Source organism: Petaurus breviceps, unplaced genomic scaffold, assembly GCF_028583685.1.
Source record: "Petaurus breviceps papuanus isolate PSGF00001 unplaced genomic scaffold, PetGlider_PUasm1.0 90792, whole genome shotgun sequence".
NCBI classification, from domain to species: Eukaryota; Metazoa; Chordata; class Mammalia; order Diprotodontia; family Petauridae; genus Petaurus; species Petaurus breviceps.
In genome coordinates, this window is record NW_027187347.1 from 4,494,049 (window position 1) to 4,505,998 (window position 11,950).

The 11,950-nt window shown below is 37.2% G+C and overlaps 1 protein-coding gene across 1 annotated transcript in view; it reads left to right on the forward strand.

Moving 5' to 3' along the window:
* The window catches only part of CUNH3orf85 (chromosome unknown C3orf85 homolog), a 16,004-nt gene extending 4,700 nt beyond the window's left edge, over positions 1-11,304 (forward strand). Inside the window, exons 3-5 of the mRNA XM_069070016.1 lie at positions 7,914-8,047; positions 8,994-9,079; positions 10,421-11,304. Of these exons, the coding sequence (XP_068926117.1) occupies positions 7,914-8,047; positions 8,994-9,079; positions 10,421-10,499 (299 nt within the window). The 3' untranslated portion in view covers positions 10,500-11,304. The remainder of the gene's footprint in view (positions 1-7,913; positions 8,048-8,993; positions 9,080-10,420) is intronic.
* The last annotated feature ends 646 nt before the right edge of the window (positions 11,305-11,950 follow it).

An 11,950-nucleotide genomic window follows, 5' to 3' on the forward strand; every position in this document is an offset into this window, starting at 1 on the left:
CCTTCCTTCCTTCTTCCTTCCTTCCTTCCTTCCTTCCTTCCTTCCTTCCTTCCTTCCTTCCTTCCTTCCTTCCTTCCTTCCTTCCTTCCTTCCATTCTTTCCTTCTCTCTCTTCTTCTTCTTCCTTCTCTCTCTCTCTGTACCTGCCTCTCTCATTCTCACTCCCTTCTCACCAATTTTGAGTAAAAAACTGCCCTCTACCAGTGTAGAGTAGGAAATACATTTATATAGTCTTAGAGAATTGCCTAGGACACTGAGAGATCAAATACCTTATACAGGGTCACATCAGCAATATAGGTTGAGGACAGTACTTAAACTCTGTTCTTCCTGACTCTGAGCCACTCTAAGTGGCTCTACAGCCACTGTCTCACTGTGCTTCTCCTCTCCTTCTGATATCCCTCCTGTACTCCATGATTTTTCCATCTTCTGCTTCTTGCTATTTTCCTCAATCTCCTTTAAGTTTCTTGATCTGATTTATCCTCAACTTTTTTTGGCTAAATACTTTTAAATCTCACAAACACTTTCAAAAGATACCAACCCTACCAACACCCCTAAACCCCACCCTCCTTTGACTTCTCTGTAGTGAGAGTTTTCTCTTTATTAAACAGAAATATTTATATAGGAATAGTCCTTGATAATTTTTTTTCATTTTTTTATACATCGTGAATTTATTTTATCAGGTTATTCCCCTTTAATTCTAATGGTTCACTTCAGTTTCTAATGTTCTCAAGAATTACATACACCAGGGTGGCTAGGTAGCCCAGTGAATAGAACAACGGCCCTGGAGTCAGGAGGACCTGGGTTCAGATGCGGCCTTAGACACTTAACACAAAAATTAGCTGTGTGACCTTGGGCAAGTCACTTAACCCCAATTGCCCTCCAAAAAACAACAAAAAAAGAATCACATACACACATATGTACATACAGCATTCATGTGTACATACACAGTTTGATTGTAAACAATCTTTAAAAGTGTATGATTAAGAATGAACCTTATGGATTTTATAGAAAGACCTTATATTCTACTTGGCATTGTTAGTCATGACCCTAAAGATTTTCCTTCTAGAAAGAAAACCTAAAGGGACCACTATCAAATAATGGAAAATATTTCCTTACTAGATCCATGATGAAAAATTCTTTCCACCTCCAGAGTGAGAACTGATGTACTCTGAGTGCAGATTGCAGCATACTTGATTTACTTTTTTATTTTTTTCTTGTTTTGTGTGTGTATGTATTTTCTTTTGTAACATGGATAATATTTAAACATATTTTACAAGACTTCATATGTATAATCAATATCATATTGCTTGCCTTTTCATTGGGTGGAGGAGGGGTGGGAGGGAGGGAGAAAATTTAGAACTCAAAAATTTTTTTAATGTGAAAAAAGAAAGAAAATATTCCCTTTCCTTATCATTGTGTTTTCTGTTAGATTGAGGAACTGCAGAATTTTGCCAGCTCTATATACCTTGAAGTAATCCCAGGGAACTAGGTAGATCTGTGTGGTGAGGGGTGTGTGTGTTGGATGGAAGGAGGAGGTAGAAAAAGAATGATTAAAACAAGTAAAAATAGAATTAAATAACCTCAAGTAATACTAACTTCCATTTACTTTTCAAAGTAACCAATATGTTACTATTCTTGTCAATAGAGCCAAAGTCCTAAAGTTAAAAGTTCATGTACAAACTAACAAACTATTTAGTATGAAAACACGCAGCCTGCCCCCTACTTCAATGCCCTTCTCCTTTTCTATTCTGTTTTTCTTCTCCTTTTGTCTCTTTTTCTTTCTAAAATCTTTTTCTTATTACATTTCACTTTTTCCTTTCTCCTTTTTTCCTTTCTCTTTTCATTCTCTATTTCCCATGTTTTCTTTCTTTTGTCTTCTTTTCATTTTGTTTCTCTTCTTCTCTTTCTCTTTTTTCTCTTTCTTTTTTTTTCTTTCTCTCATCTTCCCTAGGTTTTTCTTACTGTATACACACACACACACACACACACACACACACACACAGCCTCCCATTCTACTGTTTTGACAAAATTTATTGCTCTATTGGGTTAAATTACTTGCATGACTTAATTTTCCTCTAAATCTAGTCAAAATGGCTAAAACAGTTATGTTTTCAAACATTGGGCAAACTACCCTTTCTTCCTTAATTTTTAAGGACAAAGACCAAGAGCTAACAATGACAGGAAAAAGATAGGTATCCTATTCTTTTGAAATTCCCGAAGAACACATATTCATGTAACCCTTATATCAGAGGCTCTCCTTACATAGAAGGTCCACATATAATAGGAATTTTTCTCTGTTCTGGTTCAACCTATGGTCAGTTCAGTGGAAAAGTGGACAGAGTGCTGGTCCTGAAGGCAGCAAGACCCAAGTTCAAATCCGGCCTCAGGCACTAGTTACTAGTTATATGAGAACTCACTTAACCTCTGTCTTCCTCAGTTTCCTGACCTATAAAATGGGAATAATAATAGCACCAGTCTCTCAAGGTCATTATAAGGATCAAATGAGATAATATCTGTGAAGTACTTAGCATAGTATCTGGTACATAGTAGGTGCCTAATAAATGCTTTTTCCTTCCTGTTCTCCAACATTGAGCTCAGCTTGATAAGCTCAGAACCTAATTAACATCACTCAGAATGTTGTTACAAGCTTCCCTTGCAAATACATGGTTTACCAGATTCAAAGATTGAATAAATTTGTTTATATATCAAAGGGAAAAAATGGAACTCAGAGTTCAAGACAAATCCTAAAGTCTGCTTGTTGGTGACCTTCCCTTGGATGAAAAGAAGGAAGGAAGGGAGGAGGGGAAGAAAGAAAGAAGGAAAGAAAGGAGGGAGGGAGGAAGGAAGGAAGGAAGGAAGGAAGGAAGGAAGGAAGGAAGGGAGGGAGGGAGGGAGGAGAATTTATTAGACTACTATATGCCAAGCACTTTGCCATTATTATCAATTTTGATCCTCACAATAGCCCTGGGAGGTAGGTGCTATTATCTCCATTTTACAGTTGAGAAACCTCAGGCAGACTTTAAGTCAAGGATCACACAGAACTCAGCACAGTCTCAGTGACCCCTAGTCACACTGAGTATTCTCCTCTATTTTTGGCTCCTTAATACTCGACTCTTTGTCATTATTTAGCTCCAAGTCTCCTATGGCTCTCTGCATAACGTAGTTCTCAGAAAATAAGAGGGACATTGCTCCCTGTTGCTTCTTCCTGTGAAAGTTCTCCAATTGTCCTGGGTAGTCCCTCCAGTCACAGTTTTCAAGTCCTCTTCTTTTGCTCTTATGAAAGTGTCCCAACCAGAATCCAGTCCGTAGTTGTCCAACTCGTGTTATAGAGATAGGACTTGAATCCAGGTCTTCTGACATCAGATCTAGGGTTCTTTTTACTGCACTAACTGGGTCTTCTGACTATTACTATAACATTGCACTTGGGACCACATATGGCTTATGGTATGAGCTTTTATCTTCAAGTTTCATCTCCTCATGACTCAGATATAGTCAATTATATAGATTTTCAGGCATCTCTTTCAGAATGATCATATTTCATGATTAAATTAAATCTATTAATCTAGGCAGCTAGGTGGCATAGCTAATAGAGTGTGGATCTGGAGTCAGGAAGATATGAGTTCAAATCCAGCCTCAGTTGCCTACTATTATGTAAGCCTGGCAAGAAACTTAACCCTGTTGTCCTATAAGCTAGAGAAGGAAGTGGAAAACCGTTCTAATATCTTTGCCAAGAAAATTCCAAATGGGGTCACAAAGAGTCTGATATGACTGAAATGACTAAAGAAAACAAATCACATAAACTTTCCCCTAAATAATGGAAAGATAGAATAGGAATTGAGGCTGTCATCTCGTTAATGTAGGGAGCTACTCCCAGTGGAAGCCTTCCTCCATTAATTCAGGTTAGCATCTTCTCTGCAATTTATAGTGAAAACTGGTATGTTATATAACTTATCTAGATTCACAAAGAGGCAAAACATGAATCCATGTCATCCTATTCAGCGACTTTCTCTCTACCACACCATACTTTCTTTTTTTAAAGGAAGATGGAAGTGAATTCCCTTCCTTATCCAAAAATATACCTTCCATGACTCTCCTACTAGATCTGGGGGAGGTTCCCCACCTCTGTACTAGAATAATATGTACTTAAACCTTGGCATGTACACAACGATATTCATATGCATTTTATATATTTATTTGTTCAACACATGCATTTCTTTTCTCATATATCAGTCTCTATTAGTACTATTTGTAGCAGGCTGTAAATTCTTGGAATGTTAGAATTTTATCTGTTTAGCCATATATCTGTATAGTGATGTATAGTGCTGTATAGTACCATATAGCGCTTAGCATAGCACCAAGGAGAAGAATCAGTTTTTTGTTCACTAGATGGGTAGCACAAATATGTACGTTTTTAGAATCTTAGAGCTAGAGGGAGCCTTAGAGACAATCTAATCTAGTCATCTCATATTGTAGAGGAAAAATGAAGTCCAGAGAATTTAAATGACTTGAGTTCATATAATTAGTAGCATAGTAGACATGGGACATAGGTTTTCTAGGTCCCAATCCATTAGTCTTTTTACTACATTGTGACTTTTATGTGAAGATCAGTGATTAGTGAATTTGCCTTCCCTGTTCCTATGGCAAAGGGTGTGGCATGTCTCTGTTGGGCAGTGTTTGCCACAGAGGACATTCAGTGGAATAATAACGAATGGGTTGCTGCTTGATGCATATCTATTAAAAATTTATCATGATGTGAATGTGCATGCTCATGATTTTACAGAAAGTCAATTATCAGGTGTGTGTGTCTGAGACCATTTTCAGATGAAAACACCTAATTTAAAATACATATATATGAGAAAGCAAAGATGGACAGCTTACAACACAATGTGTATTTTTCATACAGACTTTCTTGAAACGAAAATTTATCATTACATATTTTGAATCCTCTCATGTTCTGCTATGCACATGCTATGCTTTTTTTTCTTTTCTTAACTTTGTATTTCCATTCTGATATTTAAGTTTATGATATGTTTTTTTTCTTTTCTCTATTATGTATTTGTGTTCTGGTGTTTGAGTCTAAAATAAAATTTAAAAAAAAAGAAAAGAAAAAAAAGATGGAAAACCAAGGACCCAGGGTTCAACCTATAACCGCATAATTTGTGCTCTGAAACTCAAAGTCCTGATCTCTTCCCTACTAACTTTCAAGTTTGACCAGGCATAAACAAAAGGGAGCAGAAATTTCTCAAATAGATAGAATCAGTGTGTTCTTATGTATTATTTGAGTTTAATTCCCCATGCTGCCACTGACTTACTTACACTGACCTTGGGCGAGTCATTTCAGATGTGTGTTAGTTTTATCATTTGTAAAATGAGATAATAAATACTACTTTCTGTCTGTCTCATGGGGGATATTTTCATAATCCTCAATTAATATTTATTGAGAAACCATTATGGGGTACACAATGCTGAGGTGGGTACTTCATTCTGAGAATAATATAGATCATATCAGTGAAATATTTTCTTCTACTAAAAAGAAATTTTGTGAAAAGGTAGAATTATTAGACTCTAAAATAGAAATATTATGCATTGTAAAGATTGTAATTCAGAGTCAGTCTTTATATAATATCACTTTTTTTGGTGGGGGGATAAATATATCACACAATGAGAAAAAATGTCAGCATCTAGTTTGCTTTAACTTCTTTTCATTTCTGAGGAACAAGATTATTAGCAATTATTGCATTTTCTTTTCCTGAATTTAAGGTTAGAACCTAAACAAAATCAATTTAAGAAATGTACATTATATGATACATGTACTTGGCTGAATTCATACTTTTTGGAAAAGCACAACAATGTTGAAGAAGAAGAATGTATGTACACATACGTCCCACTTTTCTAATTATTTGTATAAATACACTTATTGTATATATACTATTGTTAATATATGTATATATACAGACATTTATGTGTATAGATATAAATATGCACATACATGTATACATACCAGGACCAATATATAGTACACATGCTGGTCCTTGAAAACCCAAGACTTAATCACAGGAAAAGGACCAATAATAAGGTGTTAAACTAACTATAAATATTTAACCAGGCCAGGTAATCTTTTTATGAGATACAAATAAGTCCCTTGAGTGAGGGAAATGGGAACAACATAATTGGACAAAGAATGATTGGGCACTCCCCTAGGCGGTGCTTAAAAGACATTATAGAAATGCTAGCTATTATTATTATTTGGATCCTGCAACAGCCCTGGGAGGGAGGTATCATTATTATCCCCATTTTATAGTGGAGAAAACTGAGCCAAATATTGACTGATTTGCCCAGGATCCAATAACTATTAAACATCTGACACACATTTGACCTTGTGCTACAATACTAACATCTCACTTTGTGAATAAAGAGGAGAGAGGGAGGAAAAAGTTAAGCTTTCAGGATTCTCCCTTTAGGAACCTTCCTCCCCACCTCCTTCCTATTTGAGACTCAATGTTATTTCCTTACCCTGGGTGGTTTCTTCCTGTTTTCCTTTTCTCCTGCAGTCACATCCAATATTTCTCTTTGATTTGGTCTCCTTCTCCTCAGATGAGGATGTCATAGGCAATGTTTTATGGCTTCTGGTGATTCCAATATATCTAACATAAGATAACTGGGCTGGAAAAGTTGGACATGAAGCATAGTACTCTCCTGTCCTCTGTTTCCATTCTATAATTCTGCAACATGTTAATATTATTAATTTCTATACCTAATATTATTTTCATATGTGTAAGTATAAAGACCTCTAAAATGAAATAAAGTAACTATTTTTTTTAAAAGTTCATATTAAGCAAATCTTCATCATCATGATATCATATACTTTGGAAATGAAAAGGATCTTAGGTAATGTTTCGAACAAGTTCCTCATTGGCTAGAACAAACAGACCCAAAGAGAGGAAATGACTTTTCTAAGACCACATAGGAAAGCTGTTAATAGGTAATTAACAGAGCTGCAATTTAAACCCAGTTCCTGATTCCAAATCCTATGTATCCCTCCACAGAATAATAGTATTACAAATATGGTGCCCAATCTAGGAGGATCCTGGTCCAATCTAGCAGATTCGGGTAACTCATATGGTCTGCGGACATCCAGAAATTCTATAAACCAGTAGTTCTCAATGTGTTATCTGGAGACACTAAGGGTTCTCTGAGACTCATTCAGGGTGTCCCTGAGGTCAAAACTATTTTCATAATAACACTGAAATGTTTTGATTTCTAGTACAGTAAATATCAGTAGATATAATCTACATAAAAAAAAAACCTCTTTGGAGGGTCCTCAGTAATTTCTTTTTTTAAAGCAATCGGGGTTAAGGAACTTGCTCAAGGTTACACGGCCAGTTATTTCTGGGTGTGGTGCTGAGTATCTGAGCCCAGATTTGATCCAGGTCATCCCGACACTGGAGCCAGTGCTCTTACTTGCTGAACCACCTGGCCGCCCCTAAGCAATTGGGGTTAAGTAACTTGCTCAAGGTTACACGGCCAGGTGTTTCTGGGTGGGTGCTAAGTGTCTGAGCCTGGGATTCGATCTCCAGGTCTTCTCAACCCTGGAGCCGGTGCTCTTACTCGCTGTGCTACCTGGACGCCCCGTCCTCAGTAATTTTTAAGAGTGTGAAAGGATTCTGAAACCAAGAAGTTCTAGGACCACTGCTACAAACTACAGAGTGGACAGCACAGCAAACCAAAATAGTGAAAAAAGTAGTGACTTTTTTCCTCAAGCACCTACAACCACTTAGAACACAGAGAAGCTACTGCCACACTCGCATTGTCACTAGCACATCTATTATAGATGAATTGTAATACATAAAGAGATGTTAGAACCTCAAAGAATCTTTTAATATTAGATGTGTACTTGGATTGTTTCAATTACAGGTGTGATGGGAGCTCCATTTTTGTCAGATGATTCAGCAAACCAGTTCCTACGATTAAAAAGACAAATATATTCACAGGATTACTGGGACCCAAATCACAGTCAGAATACATGGGGATATACTCTGACTGAACAGGTAATTTACTTTTGACTCACAATATATGAGTATGCTAACAAATGTTTAGTAACTGGGCTCTCTGGGGGGAAAAAGCATGCATATACATTTTTAAGTTTAATCTGCAATATTTTCACTTTCTCAAGTCTAGACAATTAAGTAATAAGTCAATCCCTGATTTTTTTTAGCAACTGTAGATTTCTGAGGAGTATTTGCACACCTTGAAAATTTAACAACCTAGATGTGTTGAAGTTGCCTCCAGTATACTTTTGCTTCTTACATTTACTAGGCACATGACCATAGGCAAGCCAGTTAAGTTCTCCAAACCTCAGGACTCTGAGACTCCAAATTCTCTAGGACTTGTCTACCAAATTATAAACAGTTTGTAATTTGTGTTGATGAAAAGAAGTCTCACACCCACACATGATACTTGATGGCTCCCCCAAATATAATAATAGTACTTGATAGCACAATTGTAGAAGGAGTTTGAAGCATGAAGGATAAGCAGAGAGTAAAGATGATTTTAGGCGGCAGCATGATGCAGTGCAAAGAATGCTAAATTTGCAATCTGAGGACTTGAGTTCAAATTCCAAGTCTGTCAATTAGTAACAATTGCTAGCAATTTCATAGATCTTTGAGGTTTGCAAAACACTTAATATTGTAACTCACCTAGCCATGTGAGGTAAGTACTATTATTATTGCCATTTTTATGGATGGGAAAACTAAGTCCCAGAGAGGTTGATTCTTAGAACTTGTTAATACTTATTCAACCTTATGCAAGCTTCAATTTCCTCCTCTGTAACATAAGTTTTGGACTAGATGACTTCTAAATTCTTTTCTACATCTAAATTTGTGCTCTTGTGACCCTATAGATAGCACAATGCCTTGGGATGTTTCCTGAGATGAATCAATAGTTTAATCTAATGTGGAAAACTGGAGTGACTGCTTTTGTTTTTCTCTGCCATAGGCCAGTGAATCATGGACTTCTTTGAGAACAACAGCCCAGTATTACATGGACCTGGGGTCTTTTGTCTTTGATCCATCAACTGCCCAGTAAGATTGCTTTGTCTTACTATATTAAGAAAATGAAAATGATGGGAATTAAAATGAAATACTGCAAAATATTTATCAATAAGAAAATGGGCTTTTCAATGGAGAAATGGGAATGCAGCATTTCCAAAACACAGAAATATTGTCTATGCTCCTTAGAGTTTTTTGTTTGTTTGTTTTGTTTTTGAAAGGAGAGAGTGCCTTCATTTTAATTGGGAGAGAACATTACATATTCAATTAAAATTCAATGAACATTTAAGTAAACTACTTTGTGTTAGGAACTAGGGATACAAACACAGACAAAAAAACAAATGTCTCTCTGCCCTCAAGTTCCTTATATTCTGGAGGGGCTGAGATGGGGGCTGCACAGCACAGGCATTTCAGGAAATGTAAGTTACACATTTAACTCACCCTGGTCAGGTCCAGGGCTCCTTACTGCTAAGGGAATACTGGGGGGAAATAATTGTCCTGAAAGAGACTAGCACCTGTCTCCCCTTGCTCTGTGGCCAAGCCTTTGGAGTGGGAGTTCAAAGGTATATTACATACACAAAAATAGATAGATAGTAAATTGTGGGAGGGGGAAGAACAGTAATAACTGGTAAAAATCAAAAAAGGCTGCATATAGGAGGTAGCATCTGAACTGTTAATTATCTCTTTAATACTTTTTCTTCAACACCTTGAATGTCTTTTCTAAACATTTTTCTAAAGCCAGTCATAGAACTTAAAAAACCATTGATGGGCGGCCAGGTAGCACAGCGAGTAAGAGCACTGGCTCCAGTGTCAGGATGACCTGGGGATCGAATCCAGGCTCAGACACTTAGCACCCACCCAGAAACACCTGGCCATGTAACCTTGAGCAAGTTAGTTAACCCCAATTGCTTAGGGGTGGCCAGGTGGTTCAGCAAGTAAGAGCACTGGCTCCAGTGTCGGGATGACCTGGATCAAATCCGGGCTCAGATACTTAGCACCACACCCAGAAATAAGAACTGGTCGTGTAACTTTGAACAAGTTACTTAACCCCGACTGCTTTAAAAATAAAAAAAAAAAACATTGATGTTCTCATCTTCTCTTTACAAAGAATTATTCATAGTTCCTAGGATCAGAGCTAGAAGAGACCTTGTGATTAATCTACCCCGACCCTCTCATTCTCTAGATGCTCAGAGAGACAAACTGAGTTACTTGAAGTCACAAAAATACTAAGTTTGGGAATTTGTAGATTTTCAAAAGGCCTCTAAAGAAAGATTCCATGATCTCCTTGTGTTTCCTTATTCTTCTATTCCTTGGTCAGATTTTCCCTGACCTTGCTGAGTTTTATAACCTCATCTACTTCTTCTCCTTTCCTAGGGACCACATTAAGTCTTACACAGATATGTTGCAACAGTCTGGAGCTCATCTTCAGCAGGAGGTCAACAAACACAACTAAGGATCTATGAGAAGTGCCAACCATGAAGTCCACAAGCCCTACTACTTTCCAGATAATGCACTGCCAGCTACTTACCATCTCTACATTTCATATTCCATCCCTTAGATGATTCTTAAATGCTGAATTTTGAGAAAGTGTATAATGTACCATGTTGTCTATCATTAGCCATCTGTGGCTATAAAACATAGGAAGAAGAGATCATTAGATCATAGATTTGAGCTGGAATGGACCTTGGAACCCATCAAGTCCAACCTGCGTCATTTAAACTGAGGTACAGAGAAGTTGAATGACTTGCCCACAGTCACACAACTAGTAAGTGGATGAGACAGAATTTGAACCCAGCTCTTCCTGACTGTAGGTGTGCCATTTTATTCACCATGCCACTTAATTTTCACAAGGGTTATGGGGAAGAGGAGCAGAGGAATCAGAGAAGGTTTCATCCAATCAATGGCATCTGAGTTGGCCCTTGGAGGAATTCCAATAAGTAGACATGAGGGAGAGAGGGAAGGAAGTCCCATTTCAGGCATGGAGAATAGGAGAATTAAAATTGATGTTAACACTATAAAGTGCTTTTTTCTTCAAAGTCTGATATAAACTTGAAAGAGACCAAATGTTAGAGTAGTGTAGGTTGTAGAATTGTGTTCCAGTAGGATATTCTTTTATTGATTTCTTCTGTTCTGTGTAGCATAGGAAGAGTAGACAGTTTTGTTAAATGATACACTGTGAAATTGTAAGGCTGATTTTTGCTTGGTTTTACTCAAGCATCTTAGTAATCACACTGTGATTCAATAAATAATAAACTTCATCCCTATTGAAGAAATTTTTATTATTCCTGAAACATATTTTCATGAGGGAATATTTCAGATCCTAAAACATTGCAAAAAACACTAAGTTTATGTGAGAAAATCTGTGACTAAAAGACTACCACCGAAGCAGCTAAGCAAGACATATTATAGGTGATTGATAAGTAAACCACAGCAATACATATGTTGTTCATTCGTTTCGTTGTGTCTGATTCTCTGTGATACCATGGACCAATAGCATGGCAGACCCTTCTATCCTCCACTATCTCCCGAAGTCTATTCAGTCTCTTGTTTGTTGCTCCCATGGCACTCTCTCTCCATCTCATTTTCTGCTTTGGCTTTGTCCTTTTGCCTTCAATCTTTCCTAACACACATACCTGGTATGGAAAAAAAAATCAAGTGGTGAATTAAATGATGCCGATAACTAGCAATATTGAAAATTTCTCTTCCTGGATGTGTTTCTGACTCTTCTTCTGATTTGCTACTGTGACTTGACTGCCTTCTCTCAACACCCAGGGGCTTCTCACCCTGAAACATTTCTCCAAACATACTGGTCTACTTCTGTTAGAGAGCTCTTTCCAGGGGCCTCCATTTTGGGGACAGGCCCAGACTGGTCATGTTTTATTCCCTTCTTACTCTCCAGATGTT